Here is a 16,853-nt window from a genome sequence, read left to right as displayed (position 1 = left end):
TTTCGGTGGGCGGAGCGGGTCTTGGATCGAGAGTCTGACGACTGGTCTCTGGTGGATCAGGAGGTAGCAAAGATTGAGATGGCTGCCTCATTCCTCTCGGATGCTCTGTATGACTTGGTGCGGATCTCGGCTAAGTCCATGGCTTTTGGCGTGGCCGCAAGGCGTGTGTTGTGGCTGCGCGCTTGGGCGGCGGATGCTGCGTCCAAAGCTAAGCTTACTAAATTTCCCTTTCGGGGGTCGTTTTTATTTGGAGAGGACTTGGATAAGTTAATTCAGACTCTGTCGGACTCGAAAGTTCCCCGTTTGCCGGAGGACCGTGCCCGCCTGGCGTCTCGGGGGGGTGCGGCCCGGGGGCGTTTGCGGGAATTTCGCAAGTATCGCCCTGGGCGTGGGGCTGCTTCTTTCCAGTCTCCGGGGTTTTCCCGGGGTCGGTTCTTCCAGCGCATGCAGCCCTTTCGGGGGGCCCGTCGGGGGGCAGGGAACCCCTCCGCCGGTTCCCCCGCTTCCCGTCCTGCACAATGACGCCTTGCCGGCGCCCCCCTTGGTTCCGGTGGGGGCCCGGCTGCGCGACTTTTTTCCCAAATGGGCCGAGATCACGTCCGATCAGTGGGTCCTCGAGGTGGTGCGGGACGGTTATGCCCTGGAGTTCGCCCGCTCTCTGCCGGATTTTTTCCTCGCTTCTCCGTGTCAGACTCCGGGGAAGAAGCAGGCTTTTCGCCAGACCCTTCAGCGCTTGCTAGATCTCAGGGCAGTAGTTCCGGTGCCCCCCCCGGAGTGGGGCACGGGCAGGTACTCCATTTACTTTGTGGTGCCCAAGAAGGAGGGGACTTTTCGGCCCATCCTCGATTTGAAAGGGGTCAACAGGGCTCTCAAGGTTCCCTCTTTCCGTATGGAAACGCTGCGGTCGGTCATTCTGGCGGTTCAGCCGGGGGAGTTTCTCACTTCTCTCGATCTGACGGAGGCCTACTTGCATGTTCCTATTCGGACCTCTCATCAGCGTTTCCTGCGCTTTGCGATCTTGGGTCGGCACTATCAGTTCTGTGCGCTTCCCTTTGGGCTGGCCACGGCTCCCCGGACGTTCACCAAGGTGATGGTGGTCGTCGCGGCAGCCTTGCGGTCGGAGGGCATTCTGGTACACCCCTACCTGGACGACTGGTTAATTCGGGCCAAGTCGTTGCAGGAAAGCTACCGGGTTACGGCTCGGGTGGTGGAGTTTCTCCGGTCGCTGGGCTGGGTGGTCAACCTTTCCAAGAGTCGGTTGGTTCCGGCTCAGCGTCTGGAGTACCTCGGGGTGCTGTTCGACACCTCCTTGGGGAAGGTCTTCCTCCCAGAGGCCCGGGTGAGCAAATTGCAGTCTCAGATTCGCCTGCTTTTGGCGTCCCGGTGTCCTCGGGCGCGAGATTTCCTCCAGGTCCTGGGGTCGATGGCGGCGTCCCTGGACGTGGTGAGGTGGGCGCGGGCCCACATGCGTCCTCTTCAGTATGCTCTGCTCCGGAGGTGGTCTCCCCAGAGGCACGGGATGGATGTTCCGGTTCCCCTGCGAGGCTTGGCGCGCTGCAGTCTGCGTTGGTGGCTCCGGACCCCTCACCTAGTTCAGGGGGTGGGTCTGGATCTTCCGCAGTGGACGGTGCTCCTTACGGATGCGAGTCTCCTGGGTTGGGGGGCCCAGTGTCTGGGTCACTCTGCTCAGGGAACCTGGTCCACGGAGGAGGCCTCCTGGTCGATCAACGTGTTGGAGACCAGGGCGGTCCGGCTGGCGCTGTTGGCTTTCCACTCCCTTTTGTTGGGCAAGTCGGTCAGAGTCCTGTCGGACAATGCCACGGCAGTGGCTTATGTCAATCGTCAGGGGGGCACCAAGAGCACTCTGGTGGCGCAGGAGGCGGCTCGGCTCATGGTTTGGGCGGAGTCGCATCTTCTGGACCTCTCGGCCTCTCACATTGCCGGGGTAGAAAACGTTCAGGCGGACTTCCTCAGTCGTCACTTCTTGGATCCGGGAGAGTGGTGTCTCGGCGCCGAGGCGTTTCAGTTGCTAGTGCGTGCTTGGGGGCAGCCCCTGATGGATCTGATGGCTACAAGTGGCAACGCCAAAGTACCCCGCTTCTTCAGTCGTCGCAGGGACGGTCTGGCCGAGGGTCTGGATGCTCTGGTCCAACCGTGGCCAACGGAGGGGCTGTTGTATGTGTTCCCTCCTTGGCCATTAGTAGGCAGAGTACTGCTTCGCATTGTTCGCCATCCGGGGCTGGTGGTCTTGGTGGCTCCGGATTGGCCTCGTCGTCCGTGGTATGCGGATCTGGTGAGGCATCTGGTGGCGGATCCTCTTCCTCTGCCTCTCGAGTGCGATCTTCTGACGCAGGGTCCCATTCCCATGTTCGACCCGTCTCCCTTTTGTCTTACGGCTTGGCTCTTGAAAGGGGCCGCCTGAGTAAGAAGGGATATTCCGACAAGGTGATCTCTACACTTTTGGGGTCCCGGAGGCTTTCTACCTCTCGGGCTTATGTACGGGTTTGGCGTCTGTTTGAGGAATGGTGCCGAGCGCGGGGAGTGGTCTCCTTTCGCGCTTCTCTGCCTAACATTCTAGAGTTTTTGCAGGATGGCCTGGATAGGGGCCTGGCCTGGTCTTCTCTTCGGGTTCATCTGGCGGCCCTGTCGGCTTTTCGGGGGCTGGTGACAGGTCAGCGTTTGTCAGCCATTCCTGATGTGATTCGCTTTCTTAGGGCGGCCAAGTTGCTCAGGCCTCCCATAAGGCCCTCGATTCCCTCTTGGGATCTCAATCTGGTTCTCTCTGTTCTAGTGCGCCCTCCTTTCGAGCCGTTGGATGGCTGTTCGTTGAAGGACCTTACGCTGAAGTCGGTCTTTTTGGTGGCCATTACTTCCGCTAGACGGGTGTCGGAGCTACAGGCTTTCTCTTGTAGGGCTCCCTTCCTGGAGTTTTCAAAGGAGCGGGTTGTTTTGCGGCCTGTTCCTTCCTTTCTGCCGAAGGTAGTTTCTCCTTTTCATGTCAATCAATCGGTGGTCCTCCCGGTCTTGGGTAGTCGGGAGGGTTCTTCTGAGCAACGACAGCTGCGCAAGTTGGATGTCGGTCGGGTCCTCCATGCTTATGTGCAGCGGACCCGGGATTTTCGGAGCTCCGATCATCTCTTTGTGCTTCTGGCGGGTCCTCGTCGGGGGGCTGGCGCTTCTAAGGCTACTATTGCGCGCTGGATCAAGGAGACGATCGCTTCCGCTTATCTTCTGAGTCAGAAGCCGGTTCCGGAGTTTCTCAGGGCTCATTCCACTAGGGGTCAGGCGGCTTCTTGGGCTGAGTCGTCGCTCGTGCCTCCGGTGGATATTTGTAAGGCTGCGGTTTGGTCCTCCTTGCATTCATTTGTTCGGCATTATCGGGTAGATGTTCAGGCGCGTCGGGACGCGGTGTTCGGTGAGCGTGTTCTGGTATCGGCCCTTCGGGGGTCCCGCCCGTGAGAGGGACTGCTTTGGTACGTCCCAATCGTAAAGTTAACCTCTACTGGTCTGGAGAGTGCTAAAGAAGGAGAAATTAGGTTCTTACCTGCTAATTTACTTTCTTTTAGCTTCTCCAGACCAGTAGAGGTCCCCACCCTGTCTGTTGTTGTTGTTGTTGGGGCTGTTGCGCGGGCAGTTTTTGTTTTTTGCTGCGGGTTCTAGTATTTTTCTAGGGCCGGGGAGAATTGAAGAACAGCGGCTGTGGCTCGGCTGGCTTAGCTGGCGAGCTGTGGGGACCTTCTTCCTTCGGGAATTTCTCCTCTGCATTTTCCAACAGCATTTTTTGGGTATGTTATTGGTTACTCCTTTCGGAGTATTGTTTTTTCTCTCTGTTGTTTCCAGTTCTTGGTTCTGCTTGGCTATTCGGCAGACTGAGGGAAATAGAGAGGAGGGGCTAGGATATACTGTCCCAAAGTTTTGTTTTCAGTCTCCACCTGCTGGTCATGATTAGATATATACCCAATCGTAAAGTTAACCTCTACTGGTCTGGAGAAGCTAAAAGAAAGTAAATTAGCAGGTAAGAACCTAATTTCTCCTTATTCTAGCAAATTGGAAATCTGCTTCATATCTCAACATTATATTTTGGCACTCTACCATATCAATGATTCATTAATTTTCCAATAGATAAAAAACTATTGATAGAATATGGTCTCCTATCAAACAGATTTAATCCCATCACTGACGTTTCACCTTATTTCTTAATCCTTAACAAATATGTTAATTTCTATTACCTTTTCAATTATAGATGTATGTATTTGTAATGACATATACCTCTCCATATTGTTTGTTATATATTGCTCATATGATGCACCTGTTATGCTATACTTTTTATATTTAAAACCTATTAATACATTTAAAATAAAAAAGATACACTTTATTATTAGCAGGCTTTAGTTTTATAAGCATTATAGAGAGCACATGGTATATAGATGGATATAGTCATATTGGCAGGCTGTGGCAGTGTAGCACATACATTGCAGTACAAGAACCAGATACTGTTGTAATATAGTGTGCTAGTCTTGCTTTAGTAGTATAAGATCCCAGGCATTGCATAATTTTTGGTCTGTCTGTTTCTCAGGGGATATTAAGACCAAACAGCAGTCCCAATTTGATCCCAGTCAACAAACTGCCACTAACAAGGTAAGCAGAGCCTGAAGAGTGAAAATACCTCACACATACCTTATTCAGCTGTATATATAATTTACCCAGAGTCTTGTCTGTCAGTTTGTCCCAACTGCACTTGTCCTCTGTGCTGCCTATTTAAAAGGTTTAAATGCTTTGTGTGACACTGTAGCAGCATATCTAGGGTTACCATATTTTGGGCCCCGCCCCCACAAAGCCACCTCTCTTCTTCCCCGATGAGCTCTGACCGTGTCTGGAGGACCTGGAGCATGCACAGATGTGTGTGATATCATCTGCACATGCTCAGGAGGCCCTCTAGATGCAGCCAGAGCTCATTGGGGCTTTCCAAAATGCAGACAAACTGCCAGGTTTTGGAAAGTCCGACAGGGCACCTGGACAGTCCTCTAAAAAGAGGACATGTCCAGGTTTTCCCAGACATCTGGTAACCCTAAGCATATCTATATTATATGAGGTGGGGTAAGGATAAAGCTTTTGATATACTGGATGTCTGTGGAAAAACCAAAGCAGCAATTCGATAAAGATCTTGTTGCAGATATCCGAAAGCTAGAGAAGAAAGGAAAAGTTCTTATATTCTTATGTCCTGTTGCTGGGTGATTTCAACATGCTGGATGTGGATTGGAAACTTCTGTCTGCTGAATCGGAAAGAAGTAGAGAAATGGCGAATGCCCTTCTCAGGGGCTGTGCTCAGACAAATGGTGATGGAACTGATGAGGGAAAAAGTGATACTGCATCTGGTGCTCACAAATGGGGAAAGTGTCTCTAATGTCCAAGTGGGTGCCCACCTGTGTGGTAGTGATCATGATATAACGGCTAAAGTAGAGGGCGGCCATACAAAATTCAAAGTCCTGGATTTCAAACGTGCAGACTTTAGTAGCATGGGGAATATCTGAAGAAAGAGCTAATAGGATGGGAGGGATAAGGGAAATGGAAAAACAGTGGTCTAAGCTGAAAGGACCAATAAAAAAGGCTTCAGACTTTAATGTGAGGAAAATAAAACAAAAGAAAAGGGAAACCAATATGTTCTCCAAACTAGTGGTGGAGAAAATAAAGGTAAAAGAGTTGGCTGTGATCGGGCCGAGCAGTTATTACCTGTCACACATTTGTCCCCAGGCACTTCCGGTCTTCTACTCCATGCACTGTTTAGAACAAACACAGTTAAAACACACCTCATTCATAATGCTTTGGTTGTTCCACAGAGAGCCGGTATATCAAAAGCTTTACCTTACCCACCTCATATAATATAGATTTGCTTAGAATTTACTTTCGATTACTTCCTTAAGATATATCAATACTGTGTGGACAAATATTTTCTCAGTCACCGCTCCCCACACTTTGGAATTCAGCATCAAAACATTTGAGAAAGGAAACATCTCTAAATAAATTCAAATCCAAATTAAAAACTTTCTTGTTTGAGGATGCCTATGGTGTATGATAGTCCTTTTAAGGATGTCTTACAATCATTTTAGACTCGCATTCCAGTGAGTCCCAGTGTTTTCCCCTCCCTCTTGTTATTTGGGCGAGCTTAGGTAGCCCTACGTGCCTTCCTAGTCTTGCGAAGACACCTACGATGTAGGCAACTTGCCTCTGGGTGTTTTGGGTTTATTTTTTTTAAAACATGCAAGCCTATTTGACATGTATCCATAATTCAAGATGTCTTCACACCCTGCTTTGATAATCTTTCTTTATGTTTGCACATACTCATGGACCATTGTTTTAGATTTTTATTATGATATGTTTTTTATATTCTTTATTATGTTATGTTTTATTATGTTATGTTGTTTAACATATTTGTATATGTATGGATTTTTATATATTCATACAATTTTTATATTTTATCCTTTGTGTCCTATTTAGATAGATAGATATATTCAGATACATATGTTTATTTATTTTATGTTTTTAGTATCCCCTGATGAAAGAACATAAGAATTGCCACTGCTGAGTCAGACCAGTGGTCCATCATGCCCAGTAGTCCGCTCACGCGGCAGCCCTCTGGTCCAAGACCAGCACCCTAACTGAGACTAGCCCTACCAGCGCGCGTTCCTGTTCAGCAGAAACTTGTTTAACTTTGTCTTGAATCCTTCTCTGGAAGAGCGTTCCAGCTTTCTACCACTCTCTGGGTGAAGAAGAACTTCCTTACGTTTGCACGGAATCTATCCCCTTTCAACTTTAGAGAGTGCCCTCTTGTTCTCCCTACCTTGGAGGGGGTGAACAACCTGTCCTTATCTACTAAGTCTATCCCCTTCAGTACCTTGAATATTTCGATCATGTCCCCTCTCAATCTCCTCTGTTCGAGGGAGAAGAGGCCCAGTTTCTCTAATCTTTCGCTGTACGGCAGCTCCTCCAGCCCCTTAACCATCTTAGCTGTTCTCTGGACCCTTTCGAGTAGTATCGTGTCCTTCTTCATGTACGGAGACCAGTGCTGGACGCAGTACTCCAGGTGAGGGTGTACCATGGCCCAGTACAGCGGCATGATAACCTTCTCTGATCTGTTCGTGATCCCCTTCTTTAACATTCCTAGCATTCTGTTTGCCCTTTTCACCACTGCCGCACATTGCGTGGACGGCTTCATCGACTTGTCGATCAGAACTCCCAAGTCCCTTTCCTGGGAGGTCTCTCCAAATATCATCCCGGATATCCTGTATTCGTGCATGAGAATTTTATTACTGACATGCATCACTTTACACTTATCCACGTTGAACCTCATCATTCCTCGAGCTTGATTATGCCACGTTGCAGATCTTCGCAATCCCCCTGCGTCTTTACTACTCTGAATAACTTCGTATCATCCGTAAATTTAATCACCTCGCTTATCGTACCTATGTCCAGATCATTTATAAAGATGTTAAAAAGCACGGGTCCAAGCACCGAGCCCTGCGGCACCCCACTGGTGATGCTCTTCCAGTCCGAGTATTGTCCATTTACCCCCACTCTCTGTTTCCTGTGCTCCAGCTAGTTTTTAATCCACGTGAGTATTTCACCTTCAATTCCATGGCTTGCAATTTTCTGAAGTAGTCGTTCATGCGGAACCTTGTCGAACGCCTTCTGAAAATCCAGATATACAATGTTGACCAGATCTATCTGTCTGTTTACTTCCTCAAAGAAGTGTAGCAAGTTCGTCAAACACGATCTGCCTTTGCTAAAACCGTGCTGAATGGTCCTCATCAGCCCGTGTCCGTCAAGGTGATCAATGATGCTGTCCTTTATCAGTGACTCTACCATCTTTCCCGTTACCGAGGTCAGACTCGCCGGTCTGTAGTTCCCCGGATCTCCCCTCAAACCTTTCTTGAACATCGGTGTAACATTCGCCACCTTCCAGTCTTCCGGAATCTTTCCCGATTTGATCGACAGATTGGCTATTAGTTGAAGCAGTTCATCTATGGTCCCTTTCAGTTCCTTGATGACCCTCGGATGGATGCCATTCGGTCCCGGGGATTTATCACTCTTAAGCCTATCAATCTGCCTACATACCTCCTCTAGACTGACTGTCAATCCTGTCAGCTTTCCGTCTTCGTTTCCAGCATATAGCCTGATGGGTTCCGGTATGCTGTGTACATCTTCTTCGGTAAATACAGATGCAAAAAATGTGTTCAGTTTGTCAGCGATTGCTTTGTCCTCCTTTAGCGCTCCCTTCATTCCATGGTCATCCAACGGTCCCACCACTTCCTTTGCGGGTCGTTTCCCCTTAATATATCGAAAGAAAGGCTTGAAGTTCTTCGCCTCCTTGGCTATTTTTTCCTCGTAGTCTCTTTTGGCCCCTTTTACCACCTTATGGCACCTGCGTTGATGTTTGTGCTTGTTCCAGTTTTCATCCGTTTTTGACCTTTTCCATTCCTTAAATGAAGTTTTCTTGTCTCTGATCGCTTCCTTCACCTCTAGAGTGAGCCACGCCGGTTCTTTGTTCTTTTTCCTCTTGGATCCCTAACGAAATAATTCAAATCAATCAAAAATTAGAAAAAATCAAAAACTGGCTCACACAAAACAAATTAGCTTTAAATATATCAAAGACTAAGGCTCTACTCTTCCCATCAAAACAGGGATTAAAATTATCAACTCCTTTTTTAATAGACAATACAATTATTGAATTAGTTACTTCACTTAAGTTATTAGGAGTAATTATCGACGACAAATTTTCTTACCAAGAACACGTCAGCAACTTAGTTAAATGCTGTTTTTATCGTCTACGTCTAATCCGTTCAATGTCTAAGTACTTAGAACCGCAATCCTTAAATATCTTAATACACTCCCTCGTTATATCCAAACTAGACTATTGCAATTCACTTCTGTTAAATATCACTCAAAAGGAAAAAAAAGTCTACAAATAATCCAAAATATTGCAATTAAAATAATTCATAATGGAAAGAAATATGATCATGTAACACCTTTTTTAATAGAATCACACTGGCTGCCCATTAACCAACGAATAACATATAAAATAGCACTATTAGTATTTAAAACATTAATTACCAATGAACCACAATTCATAGATCGGCTTCTAGTTCCATATACTTCGAATCGTTCCCTGCGGTCGGATACACAAGGGCTGCTAATGGTCCCTTCTCTAAAAATTATAGGGACCAGACGTCATGACATCTTTTCAGTCATGGCCCCCCTCACCTGGAATACTCTTCCCTTATATATTAGAGAAATTAAAGACCTTAATTTATTTAAAACCAATCTAAAAACTTTTCTTTTTAAAACCCATTTTAATCTCTAAAATACCTCTTTTATTTACTATTCTTTTACTTTTAACATCCAAAAACAGTTCTTTTTATTTATCAAACCCTAATCCAAATGTTTTTCCCCCCCTCCTGATACTTTTTCTCTTCCCTCCTGGAAACAACACTTTGTAACTTTTATCCCCTTTTGTTCTTTCCCAACGTATCTTAGTCAGTCCGTAATGTCAGTCTGTCGAATACCCCCTTTTAATGTAGTACAATATATATTTTAATGTTGTAAGTTTTATATTTTTTTTCTTTTAATGTTACTCGCTTAGATTGTAATAAGCGAATTATCAAATTTAAATAAACTTGAAACTTGATACATGGTATATATAGATTTTGCGCCTTGGTGACTGTGTCCTTAAAAAGGGACCAAGCTTGCTCTAGCATTTTTACAGTGCTTATCCTCTTCTTAATGCCGAAACTAGGATCTTTGTTGGGACTTTTTAACAATAAAGTTATATATTAGTTGATTAGGACATCTCTCTTGCCTTTTTCTGTTCTGTTGTTACTAGTTACTACAATGTTGTTTGCCAAGCTATATCTGTTGTACACCATCTTGAGTGAAATTCTTCGTAAAGGTGGACAATCAATCTTAACTGACTCCTCTTCCAACAAAGACACTAGGTGATAGAGACCTCTTACTTCATCACAGGCCTGCAAAGGATTTTGTGACCTGGGAGAAGAAAGTTGAAATTTTGCCCTCAGCTTTCTGTTGGGTGTGTAATATCTATCAATGGGTTTGATCTCCAAACAGGTTCCCATCACAAAGACAAAGTTCCTTTTCCCCAGAAGTGACCATTAACAAATCCATATGGGAACAGGAGGATATAAGCAGGTAGTCTGTAAAATTTGTGCCAGGTTTGAAGCTTGTTGCATAAGCTTTTAGCACAGAACAGTGGGTAATTGATTAAATCATCTATGTGTTAGAATTTATAAGTGCTAGGACGCTTATTCTTGGTTCTTTTCTTCTGCAGAAAATCTCATCTGCCAAAAAACTGCACCCTTCAACTGGGAATAAAAGCATGTCATTTCTCACTGAGAAATCTAGCAGGTAAGGACAGTTCCATAGCGTCCCTCTAGACCGGCACAGATGCACTCCTACCAGCAGATGGAGACCGAGAAACACTGAGCTTTGACTTAGAGAATGACACTGGGACAAATTTGTCCCCTTCCCCACAGGAACTCAATTTCCCCATCCTGCCCCATTCCTGTATGCTCTGCCTTAATCACACAAACCTCGAACACTTGATTTTAAAGTGTTTGAGGCATGTGCAGATGAGGATAGCTTGCAGGAATGGGACAGGAAAAGAACTCATGGGGACAGGGAAAAATTTGTCCCAGTGTCATTCTCTACTTTGTCTTAACTTATAAGTGGGCTGTGCAATTCCCTGGAAGCCAGTCTGTTCTCAGTCTTAGTAAATGGAAAACTTGACAAGCCTGTGCAGTCTCTCCTGAGGTCTTTGGTCCTTCCTGGGGGGTGAAAATTCTCTATTGATTTTTGTTTTGTGGAAAAGTTAAGAACTCTCTCTCCTCTGGAGCTGGAAAGCAGCAGGTACCATGACAGGAAATTCTAATGAGCTAAGCATTTCTAAATCTCTCTCTCTCTCGTTTCTGAGTAGCTTAGAAGAATCCAAAACCTGATGCCTTCTCTGAGTCTTCTTATTTGTTCTCTTTTTTTGCAGGGGTTTTAAGCATAGCTGGCCAAAGAGATGAAGGTCTGGAAGCTAACATGAAGGCAATAGCAGTGATAAACATTACAGTATGCTACCACCACATGACTCTTGTCAGAACAGCATTAGATCATGTGATGCTTCAATTTTGTACAGAATTTTGTTTTTAATTAAACGCTTGTTTAAGGAAACCTTGACTCCTCCTTTTTTGTTTGTTGATAAGGGTCCAAGAAACCCAACTGCATCTCCTACTCTGATAGTCTGTGTAACACTAGGTCAAAGCAAAAATTCAGACACTTCTGGCATTTCCAGATTCCAGTTACAGATAAGTATTGCACCTTAAGAGAAGGAACTTTCCTTATTTCAAGTACTTTGTCAATTTTCAGACTACATGAAAACTTTCTAGTTCTGTTCTCAAAATTTAATGTGGACATAGTACAGGCATAGAACTGCCTGGTGATTCATTGACAAGCATATGGAAGGAAGTTTTTTTCTCTTATGATAGCACATTGGGTTGTGGGGGAAATTCATATCTGATGACCTGCCAATAAGAAAAACGAGGAGGGAGAAGAATTCTCACCTGGTACCCTGTGGATGAGTACTTGGAGAGAAGGATCTCACCTGGTCAATCGCTAATAAACACATAGGGAGTGGGTGTCATCTAGTGACCTGTCAGTGAGCAACTGAGTACATTTCAGTTTACAGTTTGTAAGTCTGTCTAAACACATTCTGTCAACAACTTTAGTGATAACTTGACATTCTGCTGAACTTAGTTATGGCAGATGATAATTATTTGAAGGAAGTCCAATTCTTTCTTAGCAGGATTTCATTGATGCCACAAGTAGATTGTCCCAAAGAAGGTCATTTGCCAATGAAAGAAATAAAAAGATACAAAGCAAAAAGAATCCAAGTGATATCTTTTTTTTTAATTGGACTAACTAGAGCATAGTTAGATTAGCTTTTGAAGGTAACCATACTCTAGTTAGTCCAATAAAAAGGGTATCACTTGGATTCTTTTTGTTTTCCTTTATTTCTTTTTATTTCTACATATTATCTTTAAGAATGGACTAGCACAGTTGCCACACCATTTCTCACAATGAAAGAAGCAATATAAAATAGGTCTCAAAAAGCAGGCCTGTCTGGTTCCCTCCTTGATTTCTTTAAAAGAATACAGACAGTGGAGCGGCATTAGGCCAGTTTTCTAAGGAATATGCCCAGGCAACTAAGCAGTTAGCTGGGTAAATTTCCTTGGATGAAAACTATCTATCCTCTATTCAGTGCTAAAAGTATACATGTTCTACAGCATATGTACTTTCAGATGTAGGTAAGAGAGATTATGTATTTGCATGTACTGCTTCCATTATATGCAAATAGATTTCATGCATATTCATTGTGGAAATCTTGAATACCCAACTGGGATGTGGCCCTCAAAGACCATGGTCACACAGCCCTGGACAAGGGGGAGATGAAATATGTAAGGGAATTTTAAAGATTTATTACTTATAGCCCACCTTTACCAAAGCTAAGGTACAATAAAACATGCAAAAACAATGCACAAACTAAATACAAATATACAGCAAAAGAAACTCCAAGGAAATTGTCCAATTAGAGCAAACTACCTCAAAATTTAGGTCCTGTACAAGTGTTGCCCCCATATGCTGCTTTAAACAAATGACATTTAGCGTCCCTCCAGACTGACACAGATATGGATGGGTTTGCACTTCTCTGCCAGCAGGTGGAGACTGAGACATTGACTTTTGGCTATAGTACAAGTAGGCTGTGGTGTCCCTATTACACTCAGACTTTTCTCAGTCTCCAGCAGGTGGAGTGGTAAGTTGTGCAGTCTATGCTGAGGTTTCTTTGGGCCTGTTGGATCTGGTTAGTGAATCTTTCTTGTCCCTTTTGCTGTCCGGACTGAGCTTGGGGGTCCCTCTTGAGAGTCCTACTGACCTCGGGGGTATCACACTCGGAAGGGTTGAGTCCCTCCCCCCATTTCCCCCACCTCCCCAGGTTTTCTGGCTTTAGAGGAGCCTTGCCACCTATATCGGCACTGACTACAGTTTAGAACAGGGGTGTCGAACTCAATCAGAGAAGGGGCCAAAATCTAAAATCCAGCCTAAATCGCGGGCCGAATGGTTTACTGAACAGTCATAAACTGACAATGTTAACCAGAAATGTGAATTTAAAATGAGTGGAACAATCTTTTCCTTAACAGTGCTGTTAACCAACTCACATGCTATCAAGCAAAACAGTAATATTGGAATGTACCTAAAATGCTCATTGTTTTGTTTTCTGGCTAGATGTTTGACACCGTTTTCCCCGTATCAATGAGTCAATGTTCGGTTTTATTTCTTGGGCTGTAGCAACCCGCAAAACAGCATGGAGGTTGTCATCGGTAATGCGTGATCTGTGCTTGTTTTTGTTCAGATTCATTATTGAAAACATCTGTTCACAAAGATAGGTGCTCCCGAACATGGATAGAATACGGGCAGCATGAAGTCGGAGCTCTGGCATTGAGTCAGGGGGCAGTAGAGGGTAGAAGTCCTCAATTTCAACATCCTGAAACCTTGATTTCAGGCCACTGTCAGACTGAAGCTCGATTATCTCCATCTGAAGGTGATGGGGCACATTGTTGACATCAACTGTAAAAGGATTGGCAAAGATGTCAAAGACTGAAGCTCGATTATCTCCATCTGAAGGTGATGGGGCACATTGTTGATATCAACTGTAAAAGGATTGGCAAAGATGTCAAAGCCTGAGTGCTGTGTTCTAAAGTCAGAGAAGCGCCGCTCAAATTCACTTAGTAAACGGCTAACTTTGGTAGCCAGCCGACTGCAAGGAAAAGTACCAGAAATAGTGGTTGAGATACTCAAACAAACGGGGAAGTGGGCAAGATTGTCCTGTTCCAGTTGGGACTTCCATAGTTGAAGTTTACGCTGGAATGCTGTGATCATGTCAGACATCTTCGTGATGACTTGTTTGCGTCTCTGCAGCTTCAGATTCAGTTGGGCGAGATGCTCGCATATGTCACACATCATAGCAAAATCACATAGCCAGGCGGGATCCGACAGTTCAGGCAAGGGCTTTCCTTTACTTTCCATGAAAAGAGCAATTTGTTCTCTGAGCTCAAAAAATCTTTTGAGGACTGCGCTCTTGATCATCCATCTTACTTCTGTGTGGTATGGCACGTCTCCATGCTCTGCACCCACCTCCTGTAAAAACTGCTGGAACTGGCGATGATTCAGGCCACGTGCCCTTATAAAGTTAATAGTTTTAATGACTGTGGTCATTATGTCATTCATGTCCAGAACTTTTCCACACATAGCCTCTTGGTGGATAATGCAATGATAAGTAATCAAGGGTGTGTGGCAGTGACTTTTTTGCATTCTTTCCTTCATTAGTCCAACCAAGCCTTTCTTTTCTCCGCACATTGAAGGTGCGCCATCGGTAGTTAGCCCCACCAACTTTTCCCAGGGTAATTTAAAATTATTTATAGATTTCTCCACAGCCTCAAATATATCTCTACCAGTCGTCGTCCCATGCATGGCAGCTACATCCAAAAGTTCCTCAGTGACAGAGAGGTCTGTCTTCGTAGCACGTATAAAGATGGACAGCTGCGCTGTATCAGTGTTGTCTGTGCTTTCATCGATAGCAAGTGAAAAAGCGAGATAACTGCATGCCTGTTCGGCCAGCTGTGATGATAGATTTCCTGAGAGTTCTTGAACTCTGTCTGCAATGGTGTTTCTTGACAAATTGACAGTTTGAAAACTCTGTATCTGGTCTGGGCATACTTTCTCACACACTTTTAGCATGCATTGCTTCAAAAAGTCACCCTCTGAAAAACACCTTGAAGTACGGGCAATTTCTTCAGCCACTATAAAGCTTGCTTTCACTGCAGCATCATTTTTCGCTGTAGCCTTTGTAAACATTTGCTGCTGTGATTGTAGTTTGCCTTTTAGTTCTTTAACAATTTTATGCTTTTCTTCCAAAGTATATTTGCCATACTTAACATTATGTTTGGTGTCAAAATGACAACATATATTGTACTCTTTCATCACCGACACTGTCTCATAACACAATATACACACTGGTTTGCCCTCACTAAGCACAAAAATGTATTCATTTTCCCATTTGTCATTAAATTGTCTGCCTTCACCGTCAACTTTTCTTTTCCTGGACATTTTGGGATCAATATTGGCAGTAAAAGATGTAGTTTATTGGAAATCTGCGTTAGAATGAAAAAGTCAGTCAATAAATGCCTGGCTGGGTACAGATAGCAGATTCTGTTGCGATTTTTATGCCTACACTTTATGCCAGGAACTGGCAGCTTCTGCTGTGCATTTTTTTTTACATAGTTTCCCCCCCCCCCCCCCCCCCGACGTCCGATTCACCCCAAGCAGGACCGCTCGCACGCACCTGCACCCCCACCCCGAAGGACCGCCGACTCCCCGACTCCCAACACGATCGGGGCAAAAAGGAGCCCAAGCCCTCTTGCCCCGCCGATTCCCCAACACGCCAACACGATCGGGGCAAAAAGGAGCCCAAGCCCTCTTGCCCCGCCGATTCCCCAACCCCCCGACAATATTGGGCCAGGAGGGAGCCCAAACCCTCCTGACCACGGCGACCCCCTACCCCCACCCCGCACTACATTACGGGCAGGAGGGATGCATCGGAATGCAGTGTTCGGTGAGCATGGTATTGTGGCAGCCCTTCAGGGTTCCCACCCATGATGGGTCTTGCTTTGGTACATCCCATCCATTTCTGTGCTAATTTTTTCTTTTAGTCCCTCCAGACTGGCACAAACACCCTGTCATTTTGTTTGGTGTTTTTGCGAAGGGTTCAGGTTTTTTCCTGCGGGATTTGCGGAAAGATAACCCCACATTCACCCATCCTTCAATCTCCTAGAAATCCACCACTTTAACTGCAAAATATAAGGTTACGTAGCCTAGGAGTGACCCTCAATTCCAATATCACTCTCTGATCATATCTCCACCTCATTCTACTACCTCTGGCAACTGAAAAATCAGAAGATTTGTTGGTTGTTTTGGGGAGTTTAAAGAGTATTTGGTTCGGCTGGTTTAGCTGGTGAACTGGGGGACGTTTCTGAAAGGTTCCTGTTCTGATTAGTATCCAAGTGTTTTCCTTTGTCTTCTCCATGTACATGTGGAGTTGGGATGTTATTGTTTTCAGCGGTTTTCTGCTTGGCTATTCATTAAGACTGAGTGTAATAGGACTGCACAGCCTACTTGTATTATTGCCAAAAGTCAATGTCTCAGACTCCACCTGATGGCAGAGGAGCATAAACCCATCCATTTCTGTGCCGGTCTGGAGGGACTGAAAGAAAGAAAATTAGCAGGTAAGGACCTAATTTCTCCTTAAAGCTGTCTTAAATACCAAAGTGTCTTTCAAAAGCCTTATGGTTACACATTCAAAGTGGGTACTTATTTTGAACGCTGGGGCAATGGAGGATTGACTTTACCAGGGTCACAAGGAGCAGTGCTGGGATTCACTCTACCACTAGGCCACCCAAACCATAGAAACATGATAGCAGATGTCTACAGACTGCTGGATTGGCATTTTTGGAGTCACTACAAGCAGTGCTATAATTCCCGAGGAAGGGATTTTTTCCTCCAAAAAGGAGTCTGTTGAATGCAGAGAAGCATGCGGAGTACTTGGCAAAGTTCTTGGTCTACAGAATACGAAGATAAGTACTGTGGTAGCTCTTTGCCTGTTTCTAGCTGTTTACTATCAAAAGCATTTCAAAGGCTTGAACATTGAATTTAGAATGCTGTTTGTGTGGAATGGTAGCTGCTAAAAT

The 16,853-nt window shown here is 45.2% G+C and overlaps 1 protein-coding gene across 3 annotated transcripts in view; it reads left to right on the top strand.

The window, feature by feature from the left end:
* The window catches only part of EXOSC10 (exosome component 10), a 127,931-nt gene extending 116,710 nt beyond the window's left edge, over positions 1-11,221 (top strand). For all 3 annotated transcript variants that reach the window (XM_033921975.1, XM_033921973.1, XM_033921974.1), the window contains exons 23-25: positions 4,577-4,638; positions 10,340-10,416; positions 11,048-11,221. In XM_033921975.1, the coding sequence (XP_033777866.1) occupies positions 4,577-4,638; positions 10,340-10,416; positions 11,048-11,078 (170 nt within the window). In that variant the 3' untranslated portion in view covers positions 11,079-11,221. The remainder of the gene's footprint in view (positions 1-4,576; positions 4,639-10,339; positions 10,417-11,047) is intronic.
* The last annotated feature ends 5,632 nt before the right edge of the window (positions 11,222-16,853 follow it).

The sequence above is a fragment of the Geotrypetes seraphini genome, chromosome 15, assembly GCF_902459505.1.
Source record: "Geotrypetes seraphini chromosome 15, aGeoSer1.1, whole genome shotgun sequence".
Taxonomy (NCBI): Eukaryota; Metazoa; Chordata; class Amphibia; order Gymnophiona; family Dermophiidae; genus Geotrypetes; species Geotrypetes seraphini.
This window is presented reverse-complemented; position numbering and strand designations above follow the sequence as displayed.